The sequence below is a fragment of the Drosophila montana genome, unplaced genomic scaffold (assembly GCF_035044405.1).
Source record: "Drosophila montana isolate Dmon_TW-CO22-7 unplaced genomic scaffold, ASM3504440v1 contig_3257_1, whole genome shotgun sequence".
Taxonomy (NCBI): domain Eukaryota; kingdom Metazoa; phylum Arthropoda; class Insecta; order Diptera; family Drosophilidae; genus Drosophila; species Drosophila montana.
The window spans coordinates 1,107,462-1,129,502 of NW_026998140.1; the positions used below are offsets into that span (position 1 = coordinate 1,107,462).

General features: G+C 36.6%; 1 protein-coding gene across 2 annotated transcripts; it reads right to left on the reverse strand.

Annotated features, from left to right (window-relative positions):
- Positions 1-48: 48 nt before the first annotated feature.
- Positions 49-21,522, reverse strand: LOC135434029 (sialin). Of its 2 annotated transcripts, none has more exons than XM_064690365.1 (7): positions 21,469-21,522; positions 4,022-4,093; positions 3,485-3,958; positions 2,482-2,852; positions 2,281-2,413; positions 997-1,238; positions 49-929 (listed from the first exon to the last, which is right to left on the reverse strand). In XM_064690365.1, the coding sequence occupies exons 1-7, from the start codon at positions 21,506-21,508 to the stop codon at positions 750-752; spliced, it is 1,512 nt and encodes a 503-aa protein (XP_064546435.1). In that variant the 5' UTR covers positions 21,509-21,522; the 3' UTR covers positions 49-749. The 2 variants fall into 2 exon arrangements, with proteins under 2 accessions (XP_064546435.1, XP_064546438.1); XM_064690368.1 differs by lacking the exon at positions 21,469-21,522 and adding an exon at positions 4,215-4,239.
- Positions 21,523-22,041: the final 519 nt, after the last annotated feature.

Below are 22,041 nucleotides of genomic sequence, written 5' to 3' on the forward strand. Positions count from 1 at the left end.
AAATTAATCGATATGTAAAATTTGAACTTGTAACGGATAAAAAGGTGCTTTTCGTGTCTGTGATAATCTTTATTATGAATTTAGAAAAGTATCTATAAATAAATTGCATAAATAATAAAATTATACATGAATTATTCGACTTAACTAAGCTATGCATTTATATAATTAGCTAATACGAGTAATAGGTATGCAAGAGTCTACTTAACTAATTAAACAGAACATTTCGCGCACAGAAATCAGGGAATTTTCTCTACAATTTTTCTTTTGTACAATTTGCTGGAAAATACAACGGCATTAATCTCTGTGCACTACGTGGACATATACAGACAATCAATTAAACTATGTACATAAATTTAAGGATTTAAATTTGTCAAATAATTTGCAGCCTAATAGCAAAAATAAATTGCTAATCTGCCACGCCTACAATTTAATGCATTTAAGCTAAGTTGAAAGTAAATATTACTTATTCTGGCTACATGGTCATTTTCTTTTTTTTTTTTGTTAGTTTTTTTCTTTTCTTTTTTTGTGCATATATGTATAGAAACTTTACAGCTTTTTGCTAAAAACTAATGTCTTGTTTGTTTTTTTTTTCTTTTCTGTTTGCAGACAATTTTCGAGTTAAAAAATATGTTTTTTAATTTTAAGAGAGAGAATCTCAATTGTGCAGTAGAAACTACCATAACTTGTGCGGTTGTGGTGGGGTTTTTTCTTTTCAGTTTTTGACAAATGGTTATCAATTTTGGATTTGATTACTTCTCGTTCTTGAGGGGCATGCCCTCCTCCTGGGCGACGTCGCCGTGTTTCTTGCGCTCCGGCGGATTGTTCCAGGATTGTAGCTCGCCGGTGCCGAGGATAACAAAGACGACGGCGGCCGAGATGTAGGTGCCCGCCAAAATCCAGAAAACAATTTGCCATTGATGGAAGGAGGGCTAAGGGGGGTTAAAAGGGAATCAAATATTATACCATCCCGTGCTTATTGAATGATGGATAACTCACATTCTTGAAGGTCAGCGCGCCGACCATCCACGTGGACAGAAAGCCGCCAAAGGAGGACAACGAGTTGGCCATGCCGAAGATGGTGCCACTGAAATTGGGCGCTATGTCCAGGCCATTGCCCAGGTAGCCGGCGGTGACGGCGCCATGGGCGAACAGGGCCAGCGTAAAGATCGCCACCGACCAGGTGGCATCCATGCCGAGGAACACCTGAGCCACCATCAGCAGGCCGGGCGTTACGAGTGCTAAAACAGAAGAGGCAGAAAATAGGATCAAAATAAGGAGCGCGAGATTTTCAGGCTTGGATTATGCAAATGCAAGCTCTTTTTCTATTTCCGCCAATTTTTCACGGGTGCGCGTGAAATTGCCATAACCACTGCAACTCGTATTCATGGGGTTTTTATGTTATTTTTTTAAAAATAAGTTTGAAGTTCCTCAAAGGAAACCTAAGGATAATATCTCTGGAGACCCATTCCCCGCCCAGTTGTGGTGGATATTACGAAAAGCGTGAAACACTTGTTGTTGCATCCGAAACCACGGCCACCTACTCCTTGGCCGCCATTTTCATCACGGAGTGGTGGATTTTAGGAAAAGTATGAGAATCGTCTCATATAAATTTTCGTTAAGATGAGTTTGTATCCGAAACTTCGCCTAATTTTCGGTCTGCGTTCTTCCCACGGAAGGGTGAATATTACGAAAAGGGTGAGACTGCCTCATTTAAGCAAAAAAAAAACAATGATAGAGCCCAGTTTTCGCCTAGTTGTAGAAGGTTTTACAAATAGGGGGAAACATTTGTAAAAGATTTTGAGTCCAAAACTTCGCCCAACTAATTTTCGGCCGGCATTCTCACCACGGAATGGTGGAATTACGAAAAGGGTGAAACTGCGTCATTTAAGCATAAAATCTTTGAGCCCAATTGTTTGCCTAGGTGTGGTGGAATTACGAAAAGGGTGAACAGTTTTTGAATGAGTTCGCAACCGAAACCCTTAGAATTTTCGGACTGCATTCACCACAAAGACGTGGATTTTAGGAAAAGGGTGAAACGTGTCTCTAATGAATTTTCAACAAAATCCCTGAGAATTCGCTTGAGGTTGATCGGATTATAAACAAAACAAATTGTATGCAACCTTTTTCCGCTGTTTTTCCACACTTGCGGGTGGAATTTCCGAAAACCTAGCTGTGAGTTGATCATCAATCAGTCAGTCAGTCAGTCAATCAAACAGGATCAACAGATTTAGCTTGTTCTATACAATTTTTAATGGGTTTTATTTTAAATGCAAAACCTACCGAAAGTGGTGAAGAGCTTGCGTGTTGCTGTGGTGCTCAATGTGCCCTTCTGGCGCAGATGATCCGCCAGATAGGAGGAGGCCACGGCCATCACATATTTGCCCAGATAGGGCAGAGACGAGAACAAACCGTTCTGTAAAATAGAAAACAAAGTAAAGCTTAGCAACGGAATGCACGGAGGGCAGGAAATAAAAGACTCACCTTCTTGATGTCAAAGTGCAGAATCTTGGACATGAATGTGGGCAGCTGATTGATGACCGTGAAGAAGCCAAACACGGAGAGTCCATGCGTTATGATTATAGCCCAAACGGCCGGCGAGCAGAGCAACTGGCCCCAGGGCACATAGCTGGGTCGCTTCTTCGAGGTGGACGTGCCGATTGCCTCCTCGATTTCGCGTCGTTCCTCCGCCGAGATGCGCGGATGCGTCGCGGGCGTCTCGTAGACAAACGTGAACCAGCACAGCGACCAGAGCAGCCCAATGGCGCCCGTCAGATAGAAGACACTAGCCCAGCCGCAGACCGAGATCAGGTAGCCGCAAACGGGCATTGTAATGGCAGCGCCCAGCGAAGAGGCTGTCAATTGAGGGAAAGAGAAAGAATTGGGGTTAAAAATTAGATAGGAATATAAATCAAGGGATGTAATACTACAGGGGTTCAGTTAAGCATGAGCAAGATCTATAAACAGGCTCAAGCGTGCTTCTTCCCTCTGCCCCAGACTATGCATGGGAAACGCACACTAGATTTACTCGGGTAATCAGAGTCTGATCTGATCTGAAATTTTCAGGGATTAATTAAGGTGCACTCAAGTGTGTGTATACCAAAGCTCAAGATTCTATCTTGAAATATAGTATTTCTGTACGATCTATCTTGGGAATGGGGGGAGGTGTCAAATATATGAAATATGTTTAATCTGAGTATTCCACACTAGAACCTACATACCAAGTTTGGCTTGTCTAGCTGTTATAATTCTCGAGCTATGCTTAAGAAACCATTTCTGTAAATCGATATATATCGATTTTATGGAAATGGAAGCAGATATCGCGCAAAAAATGATAAACTACGGTTGTGTATAATGCAGGAGAAAATATATTTCAAATTGCAAGCCTCTAGCTTTTGTACTCTTTGGGATCGATAAGGACAGGCGGACAAGTCCTATAGATATTCCCCATTCCCTTCCTTCCCTCCCAACTCTTCGAGCTACTCACCCATCATGTTGGACATGAACTTGGAGCGATCCATCGGCGGTATCCAGACAGCGGCAACGGGATGTATGGCCGGCCAGGAGGCGCCCAGCATGAAGCCGAGCGCCACACGAACGACGATCAGCATGACGTAGCTCATGTGGGCGGCGAGGGGCGTGACCAGGGTCAAGAGACTGGCCCAGAGCATGGAATGTCCGAAGACGCGACGACCGCCAATCAGTTCGGCGAGCCGACCGCCGGGCAGCTCGGTGAGCACATAGCCCCAGAAGAAACAGCCGAGCACAAAGTTCGTCTGGTATGTGTCCCAGGGGAAGCGCTCCTCGTAGACATCGACGCCGTCGGTGCCGTTGGTCAGGATGCCGCCGCTGGGCGCCAGGCTCGAGGTGGTAACATTCCCCGCCAGACTCTCATTCCCCATCGCCATATTTGCTGTGATATTTGGCATAACCATGTCCACAATGGCAATCGTGAGGTTCACTAGGTTAGAATTAAAGCGAAATAAATCAAATGGGCTGGACATATGCTTTATTTGGCACTTACCTCGCAGGGCATAGTTCAGCATAAAGCCGAGCATTGTCAGCAGATTCAAGACTTGGCGACATGATAGCAGATCTGCAAGACCCAAAAATAGTTGAGAGATTAGAAGAAGTCTTCTTCATAATTTTGTACATATATATATTTATTTAAAAATAGTAAAAAATTCTTTAGAAAAGTTTTTATATTTAATACCCACAGCAGAACATTTTGTGTTAGTTCACGAACTAGTTCGCAGGGCACGTCAATGTGTAAATTATTGCTCGGCAACAGTGCTGCCAATCAATTTGAGTGTAGCCCAAGGTGCTGCCAGTTAATTGAAAGCTTGAAAAAGTGCTGCCACTCGATTAAACTGTTAACAGTTGACCAAAGTGCTGCCAATTACAAAAGAAAACCTCCCATATTAAACTAACCAAAGTGCTGCCCATTAGTTTCAGACTTGGTTAAAGTGCTGCCAATAATTAAAAAATAAAGCCTATTGCCGCATGTGAACGGCAAATTAATTAAAGAGTTGACCAAAGTGCTGCCAGTTAATTTAAATCTTTAATAAGTGCTGACACTCTATCAAAAATATGACCTACTCGCACATGTAAACTGTTAATTAATTGAAGAGCTGACATTGTTAGCACTAATCATTAAAAAATTAAGCCTTCTCCCACATGTGAGCTGCCAATCAATATTAGATTTGACCAAAGTGCTGCCAATTAGTTTAAGACTTGGAAAAGTGTTGCCAATCATTAAAAAATGTAGGCTACTTCTACATGTGAACTGCCAATCAACTTTAGAGTTGCCCAAAGTGCTGCCAAATTATTTAAAAGTTGGAAAAAGTGCTGCCCATCGTTAAAAATTACAGCCTTCCCCCCCACATGTGAACTGTCTGCAGCAAAATTCAAGGCCTTTGTCAAGTTTAATCAAGCCAGCTTCCAAAGAAGGAGACCTCTTCTCAGTTTTTGTTCTATTGAGGTATTTCACAAGAGCTCTGAAAAAAAAACCCATAAAAATATAAAAGACAACTTTCGATCGGTCTGACTATTATCAAAATTAATACAACAAATGAATACGTTATATATTTGACATGGAGGCGCGCGTGTGTGGAATATTCCTAGAATATAACTCAGGCAGATAAGAAACGGGCCGCGGAGACCTGAACAAATCGCGGATCGGAAGTTCGTATTCGCAATCGGGAACCGGTTCGAACCGCTTTGCAATTAATTTGAACCTGCTTTTCAAGACAACTCGAAAAGTCGCATCCACCTGAAACTATCGAGAGCGCCTTTTTTTTTTTGTGTAAGACTGATGTAATACGTTGTTTTTATTACATGGCTCGCGCGATAAGCGCATTTATTAACTTTATTAACGATGCGATAAAACTCATTAACAAACTAACTGTCAATATTTGACCTCAATACAATGATAATAATAAAAACGACAACCGAATTGCACATCAATTTGATTTGCCAGATGGGCGCGGCTCACGCCCAAAAGGCGAAGTCGGGCTATTAAATTACAAGCGAATTCTCCGAACAAATTTAAAGGCTCCTTTGTCATGGTAAACACATTTAACATGATGATTATTTAACATGATGACGATTGTCAAATGTGGTCATTAAGCGAATCGACTCTTTTTTCTTTCTTTCTTTCTCTTTGCGCATCTCGTTAGTTATTGAAGATTAAAGAGCCAAAGTGCATTGAATTGAAGTGAGAGGAAAAATGCGAAAGGCCGATTCGTAATCAACAAGAAGGAATGGCTTTTTGTCAATGTTGACGACGACTGAATACCCTTTAGTTAATTTGATATGAATTGATTTGGATTTTAGCTTGACAAGGGGTTTGAATCCCAGACTTCAAGGCTTACGCTAGGAAAGAGTAAGCAGATGTAAGGCGATGTGAGGCTGTCATAAACAAGTCGAAGCTTGAATACCCTTCATTCTGTACGATATGAAGTATTTTGGTTTTCATATTGACGGAGAGTTTGAACCCCAGACTTCTAGGTTTACGCCAAGAAAGAGGAAGAAGTCTGAAGGCGATTTCGTAATATTGACGAAGCCTAAATACCCTTTATTTTAGCGGTTTTGTAAAAAACGAAACGAAGCTTGAATACTCTTCACTGTGAATGATATTAAATATTATGGCTTGTAACCTGACCAGGTTTTAAACACCAGACTTCGATTCATAATATAACAAGATGTTGTTGATGTTGACGAAGCTTGAATACCCTTCACTGTGTATAATACGAAATATTTTGGCTTTCCACTTTATTAAGGGATTTGAACGGCAGACCTCGGGCGCACACTACGCTAAGGAAGAGGAAAAAGGGGGAAGGCGATAAACGAGACGAAGCTTGAATACCCTTCATTGTGTATGATATGAAATATTTTGGATTTTAAGTTGAGGAAGGCTTAGTCCACTACGCTCCGGCCAGGAAAGTACGGATATTGTTGGTTTTGACGAAGCTTGAATACCCTTCATTGTGTATAATACGAAATATTTTGGCTTTAAACTTTCACTATGTGTTTTAGCTTACGACTTTGTCGTTCCACTACGCTAAGTGTGTGATTTTTTTTAAACAGAATTAAAATATACAACAAAAAAATAAATTTATGTATATAATATATGTAAATATACATAAAATACCGATGCAATTTACTTTGTCCTGCAATATCCCAAGCTACTTTTTCACACCGAAACTTTCCTCAGCCAGTTCCTGGAAGTTACATGCACGCTTTAAAAAACACAATGCCCGCTGTAAGGGTATATTATAAAGACGTACAAAAAACTGCATTAATTTGGAATGCCATTGAACTCGCGGTCGAAGACGGCGTCCAACTTCAATTTGCGACAGTTGCGCGTGTGCATACAATTTTTTTTCCTTAAACATTTTTTTTCCAACATTTTTTTGTACATTTTTTTGTACATTTTTTTGTACATTTTTTTAAGCTGATGTCAGGCAACAAAAGCGGCTTTTTGGCTGCAATCAGCCCAATCGAAGCGAAGCGAGAAAGCGGCCGCGTCTGCCACTCGACGTTATCAATGGGCCCGGACACCCCCCTCCCCCTCCCCCCTTCCTCCCCTTCCCCTTAGCTCGACTTGGCCAGTTGTTTGGCTTATCACACGGCACGTCTAGCGGCTGTCTAGCCTGGCCACGCCCACCTGTTTAGCTTTTTTTTTTACTGCTAATCAAATGCAAACACATGCACAGACATTGAGATACGCGTATCTGAAAGATACAACAGGCATAAAGATACAATTGGCATATTTTAAACAGCAACTCGCTACGATTCCCACATTTAATAAATATTCCATGTCTGTGAAGCGTCTAGATACTAGAAACCCCTTATCCCCAAAAAAAAAAAAACCAGTAAAGCTTGCATGCATTTTAAAAATGTCATATGCAAATGCGCTCAGAAATTGCAACCTGTTTTTTATACCCTGAACTCATTTGAAATGGGTAAAAAGGGTATTATGTATTTGTGCAAATGTATGTAACAGGCAGAAGGAAGCATCCCCAACCCCATGAACTATATATATTCTTGATCAGCATCAACAGCCGAGTCGATCTAGCCATGTCCGTCTGTCCGTCCGTCTGTCTGTCCGTCCGTATGTACGAACGCAAGGATCTCAGAACCTATAAGAGCTAGAGACTTGAAATTTTAGCTTTAGGTCCTCCTAGTCCTTGCGCAGATCGAGTTTGCTTCCAATAATCGATAACTTGCCCCGTTTCCAAGTTTTGGTAAGTAATATGAGCTAGAGTCACCAAACTTGACATGTAGCATATGGAATAGTATATATATATCAAGTATATATCATTTCACAGCTATCGCCTGTTGAAAGCAGAAGGTTCAGGGTATCCCCTAGTCGGGAGCTCCGGACTAGAACCTCTTACTTGTTTTTATACTCTTCCTACACTCCCGAGACGACCTTCATAATATTCTTTCTTCTTTCAACTATTTTCGAGATATGCATCTAAAATCATTTTCGAAAATCTTAATGCTTAATGCTGGGGCTTTAATTGGCTTTGCATGAATCGCTTGATTGGGGCTTAACGTCATGGAAAACTTTGGATGCAATGAAAAATAAAAAGCAGAATTCTAGTATTCATAATTTCTTCGATTTGTATCGTTTTATGACACTTTAAATCAATGCTAAGTGAGCGTGTCTCTGGAAATGCTCATTGATAGGCTCCGATAAGAGCACGATTCACGCTGGGGTTTATTTATAGCCAAACATTTACAATAGCTATAAATAATGCGAGCATTACGAGAATGGAACGTCTAGACCGGAAATAGCCGAATTAAATGCTTGAAAAAATGATCAGATAAGCTTTAATATTTATGGAAATTATTTATAAATGCAATTAATTAAAATATTTATTCGTCACAGCTGTTCGAATCGAACCGGTTCGATTCTGGTATTACAATTCATTTTGACTAGTTCACAAATCAGCTGAACCCAAACGCGAACCGAACTAGATTTTTATCAACAAGATTTTTAGGTTTAAAAAAAAATTGTGTAAAATTGAAAATTAATATTTTGGATATATAAAATCTGAGTTTTGGGTTGCGGACTGAGAGGTTCACGAACTGAACCTCTAGAGAACACTTTTTATAACAATTTCCAGGGCTGCAAGCTCAAAAAAAATAATTGTCTGTAGTTCAGTTCAACTTGCCTGGAATTTCAAGTAATTTTTACTAATCAGCTGAGCCAAAACGTGAACTGAACCAGATTATTTTTTGAAAAATGTTTTGTGTTTAAATTAAATGTTGTAAAATTAAAAATTTGTTTGTTTTAGCAACATTTTGTTAATATAAACTCTCCGTTTTTGGGTTGTGGAACCAGGTTCACGAACTGGATCCGCAGACAAGAAGCTGCTTTAAAACCGTGAACTGAACCACAGAACATGGACTTGCAGCCCTGGTTATTATAAAAAGTGTTCAAAATGTAAAATAATATAGACATTTATTTGAATATGTGAAATCAGATTTTTGGAATGTGATATTTGAGGTTCACGAGCTGAACTACCTGAAAGGAAACTCCTTTGAGCCGTGAACTGAACCACAGATCATCTTGCAGCCCTGGTAATTATTACAAAAATTTGTTGCCTTTTCAAAAATCACGCACTTTGTTGAACCGCAACACAAATTGTATTTGGCTGAAGGGCGTTGTGCGGACAGCTTTGACTCATCCACAGAAATGTTAACGCTTTCCAAGAATACTCAAAGTTGTCGGCCTTTGAGCAAGTTTTGTATTTATTTGTTGTTCTTCTTATTTTTTTTTTTTGTTTTTTTGATTAATTGTCGCTGAAAACGTTTTTGTGTTTTTTGTATCCAGATGAAACAAAACAAGATCCATACCGGTCAGAACGAAATATTTTCGATGCGCTCTGCTTGTGCAAACAAATTAAACGAAGGCTGAACTTTGTGTTTTACAAACAAATTAAAAAACCGGCTACAAACGAAACAAACCGAAATTAAAGTAAAAAAAATCATCAACTAATTTGAAGCCAAGTTGAAAAGAGACAAACAATAAAGAGTAAATAATTTGAGAAATTTACAAAAAAAAAAAAATATGCATATAAAGCGAAGCGAATGCACTTTAGCATTTATTAGCTTTCGTTTTTAAGACAGACGCAAATTCAAAAAAAAATTGACTTTGCTTAAACAGAAGAATAATTTTAAAAAATAAAATAAATACGCATCCAGTTTTAAAACTAAAAGCATAAAATGCTCATAAAAAGTAAATAAAATGCTTAAAAATAGCCCCAAAAAAAGCGAAGCTCAATAAAAAAACGCGCTAAAAATTATTCGCAGACAACGATTCGTTGGAAAAGTAAAAATGTTTTGGGGCCAAACGTGATACTAAAATGATTATTATTATTATTATCGTTTTTTCTTTTCTTATGCTTATTTCTGGCGCAGCATGTGAATCTGAAGTTCGTTGAGTTGAAAATTGAAAAGAAACAAAAACTAATTTCATCAATTTACATATGTAAATACAAATATACACATCGATCCCGACATCCCGACTAGAGGATACCCTGAACCTTCTGCTTCCAACAGGCGATAGCTATAAAATGATAGATACTTGATATATATATACTATTCCATATGCTACATGTCCAGTTTGGTGACTCTAGCTCATATTATTTGCCAAAACTTGGAAACGGGGCAAGTTATCGATTATGGGAAACAAACTCGATCTGCGCATGGACTAGGAGGACCCACAGCTAAAATATCAAGTCTCTAGCTCTTATAGGTTCTGAGATCCTTGCGTTCATACATACGGACGGACAGACGGACAGACGGTCGGACGGACAGACAGTCAGACATGGCTAGATCGACTCGACTGTTTATGCTGATCTAGAATATATATTCTTCTGCCTGTTACATACATTTGCACAAATACATTATAACCTTTTTACACATTTTCAATGGATACAGGGTATAAAAAATAAAAGTATTTGCAAATGCTTTTGAGCGAGCGCGAAATGTTTTTAATTTAAAAGACGCATTTCCGGCACTTTTCATAATATATTTGACGTTTGAAAATACATTTACTTATTGTCATATATTTATTTTACAAATTTTTTTTAGCTTTTAGCTATTTTTAAAAGCTTTGCGCTTGAGTTCCTTGGCTCAATTAAAACAAAATAAATGCCGGGCAAATGAGTGCAAGTGTTACGCTTCTTCCTCTCTCCCCCTCTCTCTCTCTCTCTTTCCCTCTTTCTTTCTCTCTAGCTCTCTCTCTCTCCCTCTATATATATGCATGTATAGCCACAGATCTATGTTCTCTCATGATCTTTTAGCGGGCTTTATAGTTTTATCAAAATATATGTAACGCTTAGTAGAAGACATTCCCGAATACTAGCGAGCATTACCCGGCCTTGCCCGGGGAGAGTTTTGTGCTAAGAATTTTAGCTATTATTTATTCAACCAGTTGCCCGTGTTTGTTTCTAGGTAGTTTAAATAAGTTTGAGGCCGATTGGACGAACGATTGATCTGACCTGACACTCGGTAAGTCAGTTAGTCGGGCGGTTAATCAGTCGGTCAATCGGTCAGTCAGTCAATCAGTCAATCAAAATTTCCCACCCCCACAACTCGGTCAAATCTCATCCGATTTTCACGAGGTTTGGCTTTTTGTTCATGGTTTGGCCTCTAGATCAATTTGGCATCAAAATCTGGCAATAATATTTTGGGTCGAAATTCATGTGAAAATGGTTTCCTCAAATATCCTATATTTGAGAGAATTTATTGTATACGTACCACGGGCAAAGCCGTGGTATACCCGCTTGTCTATGTATATAACTCTTCTCAAGATATCTTCACCAAGTTTAACAATTCTCCGCATATATTTCTAAAGGGTATTTAGCCTACGTTCTTGTCAATTATATTCGTTCTTTCCTGTTTTTCTGTGAGTTGTGTCTTGTGCGCGTTTGCTGACCTTCAAAATTGCACTTACCTACATATATATGCGGGGGGTTAAGATACTCGAACATATAGCCTCGACCGACTGTCAGATCTGTTCGGCTAACATATATAAAACGTGTGGCATTTATCCAAAGGCGCATGTGATCTGTGTGTTTTTCCTTATGGAAAATTTGCGCTGCCAAACAACGTCGACGTCAGACGCTTAGCTATGCTTTTGTCAACTTGCCAATAGATATATGTCTATATATATATGTAGTCTATATATATATGTATTTATATCTGTATCTATGCCTTGAAGGCGCGCCCAAATCACGAGCTAATTGTTCCAGCTATATAGAATACCTGGCGCATATACATATATATAAAATTACAGTTTGTTTAGCTAAATATGTCGATTTTTATTGGGTTTGTTTGCACTCGCATTTCTAACTGTCCGCCTGTCTGTCTCTCTCTCTGTCTCTCTCTCTGTCTGTCTGTCTATCAATTGTTGGCATTGTTGACTCGCCTTCCAGTTACAATTATTAGCTTGTCAACTCGGTCAACTTGTAGATGCATTTCCGTTTTCGTTATTATTGTGCAGCTAACTGATTTCCAATGCACAATTTTACGGAACTGGCCTTGTTTCAACATTTTTTTTTCCCATTTTTTACATACCCTGTAGTCATTCATAGTGGCTTTAAAGGGTATTCTAAAGTTGAGCAGAAGGCATTTTCGAGCACATTAAATATCCGTATACTTTTGAGCAGGATGAAAACATGTTCGCATATCAAAGAATGGAAAAATGTATATATTTCTCAAAATAATCGATAAATATCGATTGTCCGCTTGTGAGGGAAACATATATACTTATGCTTGATCACGAAGTGGATGTGCTCAGGAATAAAAAAGGGTAAAATTGTATATCCTTTTCGATAACTACCAATATTTTTCCTAAATAATCGATAAATGTCGATCAGCTTGGGTCTTTTGAGATTGTTTCAAGGGGAAGACATCACATATTTATGCTTGATTATCGATTTTAAGTTTAAGTTTTTTGATCATTTTTCAAGAGAGAATTCAAACATTTATCCTTAATCACGATAAAAACATGCTCGTCTATCAAAAAAAGGAACAACTTTATATTTTTTTTTCGATAGCTACTCATATATTCCTTGCAAAATCGATAAATAGTGATCAACTTTTTTATTTAGGGATTTTCAAAAAAGAGAGAGAAATCATATATTTATTCTTGATCAGGATAAGATGATTTCCGTATATTAGTCAAGAACAAGATTAATTTATTTCTTTAAATAATCGATAAATATAGATCAGCTTGGTTTTTTTGAGATGTTTTCAAGAGAGAGACATCATATATTTATTCTTGATCACGTTGAAAAGATTATTGCATATAAAATATAGGACAATTTAAAATTATATCGATAACTTTCCACAATATTTTAATAAAAACTATCGATAACGATTTCCAGCTTCATATTTCAGAGATTATATCATGGAGCATCCGAAAAAACTTTAAATAATTAAGTTTTACGAAATGTGGGGCCTAAAATTAGTTCAACTATTGCCAGAAGTGCGCAGCTAGCAGCTCAGTCATTGGTACAGGGTATCACGCAGTCCATCAGGCACGCCCAGGACAATATTCGTTATTTTTTATGGCGTTGCCACTTGAAAAGTTTTGTGCATTGAATTCACTTCAATGCAACTTGCGAACAAATGTTGAAAAACTCATTTTACCCCTGACAAAAAACGTTTTTGAAGCACAAAGTTCCCATTTGCAGCTCTTTCTTATCGCATTAACTTCAATAATCAAATTAACTTCAATCAATTTGTGCATAAACCAATTATATAGAATGCAATGCTCAATTTGATGGATGCATCTCTTGCCTTTAACATTGTCCTAGTTTCGTGCCTGCGGGTAAATTCCATGACGAACATGGAAAGTTTTTGTATGCCCTGTCGCAGAGATTGGGTTCGGTTCGGGTTTTGGTATTTGTGCTCTGATTGGGTATTTTTTGCACTTGTTGCGCTTTAGTACAAAGTGCAATGCGGGAAAAGTCGTTGCGGCCGATGATGACAGCCGGCAGCAACAATGTACAAATCGCATCTGATTTATTGGACATGATTTATACGAGCGCCTGATAAGACCTCAACTTGCCGCAATCAACCAGCTGTAAATAATATCCCTCACTTTTAATTGGATTTAAGATTCGGAGATACTAGTTTTATTTGTGTCACTCTTCTCTCAAAGTATAGTCTTGGGCTTTGGAATTTGCACACATTTCGTTGCCAAAGTTATGCCCTCAAAAATTTCATTGCGATCGGACAATAAGCGCCGAAGTTAATCAGGAATGCATTTCGCATGGTGTGGGTTTAATGGATAGAAGAAGCACAGCTGCCTGTGTGTGTTAGTGTTTGTGTGTATGTGTGAATAGTAGAGATGAGAACTGATTTTCAAGGCAGAGTATTGCGCAGTCAGTGACGCAGGACTGCAATGTACTTAGTTGATTTACAAATTGTTTATAGATTTATTTTGCTTTCCTTAACTAAGTATATTCATTATAAGGTTCTCCCATCTAGATATATTCTTTATAAATTGTTTATAGATTTATTTTGCTTACCTATTCCTATTCATTATAAGATACTTCCATCTAGATAATAGCTTATAAATTGTTTATGGATTTATTTTGCTTAATTATATACATTATAAGATACTTTCAGCCAGATATTAATCGAATCGCTTTGTTTAATGCATATATATAAATTAATTAGGCAGCCGATCTGTTTACCTGCTCAAAAGATAGTTCTCGATTTGCATCCCACAGATACAACGACACGTGTTTATTTTCGTAGCCCGTCATTTGTTTGTGTTTATTATACAAATTCTCTAGAAAAAGGGGGCTCGTCCGCCAGCTAAACTCGCATTTTACAGCGCCCGACTGGCAAACAAACAATACATAAATATATATATATATATTATGCCCAATTGTAAACAGAATTCGCGATTGCAAACTTTGAAATTTTGGTAATTTGAGATTTTTCCGCTGGCAAATTAAAAATATATAAAAAATATAAAAATGCACGAGCTTATTAAGGGAACGTTTCCAAATTTAATGGCACTACTCATAGTGACAAGTACGAAATGCTGAATGAAACATGAGATGCAGGAAGGGAAAGAGAGAAAGAGAGAGAGAGAGAGAGAGCGCGTTGTTGACCTTAAGATACCCTGTAGACAACGCTAAAACAGCTTTATGGGCTTTTGGGTTATATAAAAAATATATATATAGAATATATATTTTTATGGCAGTACCAAAGAAACGTGCCACGAAAAGTAAATATATTTGGTTTCAGTTCGTGATAGACTTTAAGATACCCTGTAGACAATACAAAACTGTTTGTATAAGCTCCTCGACAAGGTTTTTCTAAGAAAATGTGTTTTAAGAGCTTATAAAACAAATATAAGTATATGATTTAAGGGTGTGTTCGACTTTAGAATACCCTGTAATAAAATGTCGTTGTTGTGGGCTATTGCTTAAGACGTAACAAGGTCAATTGCCTCTAAAACTCTTGATTGAGCAAATATTTTAACAAAAAATTAGTTGACTTCAAGATACCCTGTAACAAATATAGTTTTTTGAGTAAATTGCTTAAGACTCAATCAGGAAAATTGCCCTAATTGAGAAATTAAAATTAATAATATTTAAATTAAATTAAACCAAAATAATTTGACTTTAAGATACCCTGTAATTTATACCAACGCAACTATTCGACATTATGGTGAACTTTATTAATTTGATAACAATTTCTTTTGAATGGAGACGACTGAAAGATACCCTGTTAATATAATCCTGTCCATGTAACATATCCTATATTACGTCAAGCTGCCTTTTAAATTGTTTAAAATACACATAACTGAGAATATATCAAGTTGAATAAGAATAGAGGAATGCAGTAGAACAGAGGCTTTCCATTACGATTTCCGGTTAAAACTAATTAATTAAATTTGATTGACTATATTTTCAGATTGCAGGGTATAAGCAGTTGAAGCAAATGATCTATGGCATTTCATATTAAATTATTACTAACTAAATTGCAATACACACGACTCGGACACTGAGCCTTATCTGACAAGTCAGACTTGTGTACGCCGGAGCAGGGACACGGCCGGATCGAGAGACAGAGACATAGACATCGAATCGGTTCAAAGTCGGCGTGCGGCACTTTTTTTTTTTTGTATTTTCTATTTTATTCATTCATTGGATTTGATTAAATTAGACGATCAGTGACCGGCGGCATTCTTGAACTTTCAGCTGCGGCGATTGGGATTTTATTTTAATTTATGTTGTTTTTTAAAATGCGTCTTATAATTGCGTTAAAAGTGTGCCATGGAGCGGAAATAACTAACATCAAATTATGTGCACTTAATGGGAAATATATACACACACACACACAAACACACACAACTTGTCGATTTGTAGTCTTATCGTAGTACTGACAGGTTTTAGCAATCGATTTGCATTGTAATTGTGAGTTGTTCAAAATCAAAATAATAACAAAAAAAAGCAAAAACAAAATCTTTACAAAGTTAGGAGAATAACGTGCTCAATAGGCTAAACAACTTCAAGTTCCAAGAAACTAATTAACGTCAATTTAAAACACACAAGTTTCGTATTTCTGCGACGTGCATCAAGCAACAAAAATAAATGCTTGAATGTGCTTAATTGAGTCATATGAAAAAAACTCCATGAAGAAAATAAAAATAACACAAAGCCCCATTAAATTCTTCATTAAACAAAGCCGTTTTTAATGACAATTGTCTGTCAAAAAAAAAAAAACGGGGGAGAAATAAAGAATGGCGAAAATTAAATACACTCACAACTGTTGCACAGAAGTGAGATGATGTGTAGCTTGTAATCTTGACAACCAGAAAAGTTTTTCAAACAAGAACTTATTTTTTTACCGATCGTTCCTATGGCAGCTATAAGATAAAGTGCTTCGATCCGGCTGGTTACGATATATATACTGCCTGCCACAGAGAAATGGACCAATGCAAGGTTTCATTAAGATAACTTCACTTCGAGCAGAGTTCACATAGATAGGTAAAAAGATGGATAGCTAGAACATGAATACGTTTCTCTGATAAAGAATATTTACACTTAATAGGATCGAAAATGCATTAAAGATCCTTTCGACAGTTGGAGCTGAAAAGGAATATATATTCTCAAAGGGTTCGGAGATCCCTTTATATTTAAGATCGTTTTCCCGTATCGATGCTGATAAAGAATATAAATATAGGATAGATATATAGATATATATTCTTAAAGGGTTCGAAGATCTTCAATCATACATTTAAGATTGTTTCATCTATTGCTGATAAGGAATATGTACACTTTATCGATTCGGAGATCTAAGCATTAGGATCGTTTTGCCAGTCGATGTGTATAAAGATAGATATGAGAGAGAGATATAGATATATATTCTTAAAGGGTTTGAAGACCTTTAATCATATATTTAAGATCGTTTTGTTATATACTCAGAAGATCTTTGTGTTACAAATTTTAAGACAAAATTCGAATACTCTCAGTGTAAAGAAAAACACACCCAAAGTAATGAAAACTTCACGTGGTCTTTGAACCGACATAAATAATACCGTAAATTGATATTAAATTTCATGGAATTACTCATCAGGGCGGCTTAGCTAAATTTGATTAATTAGTCTATATCCACACACACACACACACATGCAGATATACGATACTTGTTTTGTGGTTTTCCAATTGCGGCTGTTGCTAAGATGAGACCTTATCGGGGCTCGACTAGATGACATGTGTTTATGGAACTAAAAACGTGGCATTCAATTACATTGAACGCGTCATTTCTTAGGCAGAACAAAACTCGTTTATTACAATGTTATTATACATTAATCTTATAATTATTCGCATTTGAATGCGAATTTGCATTAACGATAAATATATTACGAAAATGGGAATTTAGATATATTATGGACAAATTGTGCTTGGTGAGCGAAACGCTTGCGGAGGATCGAGTTTGAGCCTAAGCGGCGAAGTTTCTGGTTCAAACTCAGTTACAAAGTCTTTGAAATGACTTATTTAACCTATTGCAAATCCACTTAGGAACTCAACAATTAAATGGGAGACAAAGGGGTTAATATACGGGGCTTATAAACATGTTTCAGCGGTTTTTTCAATTCCACCTCTAAGGGTGAAAACTGAAACGAAACCCATTCTATGAAAGTTTTTAGCTTAGCGGTTTTCAAAATTCCATCTATAAATGTGAAAAAAATAGCGGAAATCCATGCAACGAAAGTTTTTCTGTTTAGCGGTCTCAGCGTTCTTGGCAAATTCACCTGCAACTGTGGAAAATAAGTGGAAAATCATTCTACGAAAGTGTTTTGCTTAACAGCTTAAGCACTATTAGAAATTCCACTTGTAACTGTGAAAAATAAGTGGAAAACTATGATATGCAAGTTTTTGGCTCAGCGGTTGCAAAGCCTTTAGAAATTTCACCCGTAACCGTGAAAAATGAATGGAAAACCATTCCAAAAAGGTTTTTTGTTTAACAACCGATAGACTTAAAGCTAACATTCAAAGATGTTTGGGTAATGGGGGAGCAAATTATATTTGGAAGTTAAAGATAATATTTTTAGATCGGGCAAAGCTGGGTAATAGCCACTATTTAACACACATACATATATAAACATTTTTATTAATTGTTTTTTCTTCAGTCGCCGTCTTGCAGTTGCATATATTAAATAACTTTGCGCACAGACGACCTTCGCCTGCACAAAATGCATTCGCAACGCGATACTTAATGCACATCGGCCCATATATAAATGGTTATTATATTTATTTTATTTTTTTTCTTTACCTTCGAGCAGTTAGTCAAGTGCAGGGACATGGAATAATGAAGTGTTTATGCTGTGATTGGATCGCATTTTGATCGACGTGGGCGTCGACTGCATTGCAAATAGTTAACAACAAGCTGCAGTTAAACGTGTTGTTGTTGTTTTTTTATTTTAATTTTTTATTACTTTTATGCTTTGTTGTTAGTCTGAAGAGTTTGAACAATTAACATAATTGTTCGTGTTATTGATATTAAGCGTTGATTGAAGGACAATTTGCTAAATGTGCCACCGACTCGTGTGACTCTAGGTCCCTCCCCACCTGCCTGCCTGCCCCCCCCCCCCCCTCAGCCCCGCCACCTGCTCGCACCTGCCCGGCTCCGGCTTATTTTTAGTCGTGCTAATTGCCAGCTTTAATATCTGATTAGCACATTTGGCTTATCTAATGAGTTCGGGTTATAACCAACTATCGTCTCATATGTGGCCATTGTCTCTGCATGACTGCCATTCCCCCTCCTCAACCAGCCCGCCGCCCCCTCACCCACTGTCTGGCTGTGTGGATAAAGTGCTAAAAAGCTAAAAAGCTAAAATACTCAAACCAGACCTGACGCTGATTTGGCTATTCACGTTTTATTTTTATTATTATTTGGTTTATTTCTTCTTTTTTTTTTGACTTTTTTGCTAACGCGCAATTCGCATTGACAAATGAATACAACAAAAACTTTAATTGCAACGCCGCACAGTGGGATCACGCCTCGAAAAATAACAACAAAAAAACTATATGCAAAATATTTAAAATTTCTAAGTAAAATAAACAATATTTTTCATTTTATAATTTACATACATACATACAATGTTTATGGATTGTATGTTGATTTTTTTTAAATTCAATTTGAAAACCTCAAAAAAAAAGGAACTGGATACTAAAAATATTTTTAAATAATTTTTAGTAATTATTCTTTGAATTCTAAAAACTAGAAATATTTATAGAATATTTTCCAAAACATAGAAACATTTTGAGAATATGAAGAATATTTATTTAAAATTATTTAAAAAAAAGACCAGAAACTAAAAATATTTTTGAAAAATAAGGAATAATTATTCCAAAAAAAAAAAAAAAAGAATATCTGAAATATATAAATATTTTAAGAATATAAAAAATAATTATTTAATATAATATACTCGGGCTAAATGTTAAACAGAGAACATAAAAAACATTTTAAAAAAATTAGAGAATTATAAAGTATTGGATTCATTCAAAGATCTAAAAGATGTATTTCTGAAACTATACGAAAACGTAGTAGAAATATTTATAGAATATATGAAATAATTATTAAAAATGATATTTTCAATGTGTTCACAGAGAACAACAAAATAAGCATTAAATTAAATTTGGTCATTATAAGAAAATTAGATTCAATGCAATTATATGGCTGAAACTATGCAAAAACGTAACTTTTTGAATTTTAGCCCCAAAAATTGTACTTCAGTTCCACTGTGCCATTGGCAACATTGTAAACTTGGGTCTCTTGAACTAACCCACCCCCACGAAACAATTGTTGGCTGCCCCGTTGCGGGCGAAACGGCGGATACATTTAGTCAAGCGACGTGTTCAGCGGGCGTGACTGTGATAATTTGTTTGCATAGTTTATGGTATTTATGAGTAATCCTCGAAATGTCACAACAATGGCGTCATAAGGGCCAGCTAAGCCACAGAACGCAACAAACCGAGCTGCGGAACTGATGATGTTATGCGGTTTATTATGACAACGCCCAAGCCAATGAAGGACATGATGATGGCATAGCTAATATTGAATATTTATCAGGGATTGACGCATAGTATTTTCGTGCTTAATGTTAATCAAACTAATCAGAATTTGACAGCCGATTAATAAAACATATTTTATTAGCTTGAATGGTTCCAACTAATGTCTCAATCTATGGAGAAAGCCATGAAAGACTTAAGCACTGCTTGTGTCGAGACTCTTTAGCACTGCTTGCCGTGCACTGCTTGCAATTATAATCAAAGCAGGTTTAACTATCAGGTGTCATCTTAGCATGAAGTAGTTCTCTTTACGATTTATGGCTTTAGAGTGTTTCTTTTTAAACATTCGATTAAATTGATGGCTAGAAAATTGAAACTATAAAAATACTAAAAGAGTTAAATAATTAAAGCTGAACAATCTGGTGTCATGTCGGCACAAATAAAACTATAAATTTCCATAAAATAACTCCCTTTTCGATATTTGAATTTTAAGTCTTGTTTTGAAGATTAAATGAAATATAGTTCCTAAAAAATGGTATTGAATAAAAGTTACTATTCAGAGTCTCAGCATAAATTCATCTAAAAATTCTCTTTTTTTATTTTTATGTTTTTTTATAGCTGACTTAACTATGAGGTGTCATCTCAGCATAAGTTCAAATTGAAATTCTGGAAAGTATTTCTCTTTTCGATATTTGATTTTTAAGTTTCTTATTGAAAAAATTTTAATAATCAAAGCAGGTTTAACTATGAGGTGTCATCTCAGCATAAAAAATAGCTAGAAATTCTCTATTTTATAATAAAACCATTTTCATTGGTCGCTCGAAAATTAGAATCAAAGTCTGGAATACTAAAATTCTAAGGAATATATTATTTTTTAGCTGTGCTTAGTTTTCAAACAATTTTTGAAATAGGAACATTTTCGAAAACTTTGTAAAATTGAAACATTTTTCAATTTTAATTCGAATATATTTCCCCTTTTTTATTTTTAATTATGTAGACAAGGAAATTCGAATTCTTCTAGAAACTTGGCAATTTAATTTGTACGAAATTGAGCACAAAAACTGGAGCTTAATTAATTTAAAGGCAGCACATTTAGATACCCTTACAAAGTGTGTGTTCGTTCGTTGCGTGTTTATTCATGCGCACAACATTCAATTGATTTGCAACCTCAATTAAACTTGTTCCACTTGACACCAATCGAGAACTGTCCACAATAAAATATAGACACATAGTATATCGAGGGCCCAGTCAAACAAAATTGTCTATAACTGAATTTCCTAGGCGTGTTAGTTGCCGTTTCAATTGAACGTCAGCTAGAATTTTCATTTATTTCTATTTTCATTTAGCAGAGCGACAAAAAAAAGGGGCTCGTCTTCTAGCTAGGGGCATATTTTTTGTTTGTACTTACTTCGTACTCTTTGCAGGCCGCGTCGCTCCGTGTTCGACATGTCGCACGTTTGAACTGCAAGAGATGAAAAATAGAAAAGTTTAATATATATGATTTATGGTAATGATATCATGTGATGTGCATGTCTTAACTTATAGACTCGCAGCTAATGAAAATCTTATCTTATCTTATCGCTATCTCGCACGTCTCGTCTCGTGTTCGCCAACTGTGACCCGAAACGTGCTTGATAGCATATTGAAAGTGGTTGCCAGTGCAAACAGATAAAACAGATACTCGACTCGAAAGGTGAAAAAGAAGGTGACTCACAGCCAAAAGGAAGCTCGTAGATAACGCCGAGGCACATGATAGAATGAACGAATGAACGAACGGGCTGCTCATTCATAAAACTAACTATTCAGATATGAAATGCCAAAAGTAATCCCAGGCAAAGTCTAATCGAGCTGCTTATCGTGAATAGGTTGTCTCTGCCGCCTAAAATCACAATCGAGCACTAAATATAAAGTAGACCCCTATATATAAGTACCACAAATCCATTAATATAATTGTTATCTCTGATACCTTTGCTGGCGCCAT

Excerpts from the sequence above, each read along its gene's own strand:
- LOC135434029 (XM_064690365.1), bottom strand. The coding sequence starts at position 21,508 with ATGTCGAACACGGAGCGACGCGGCCTGCAAAGAGTACGAA. Across the intron at positions 4,094-21,468 it reads CGGCCTGCAAAGAGTACGAA|ATCTGCTATCATGTCGCCAA; the intron begins GTAAGTACAAAC and ends TGGGTCTTGCAG. Across the intron at positions 930-996 it reads GCGCGCTGACCTTCAAGAAT|CCCTCCTTCCATCAATGGCA; the intron begins GTGAGTTATCCA and ends AACCCCCCTTAG.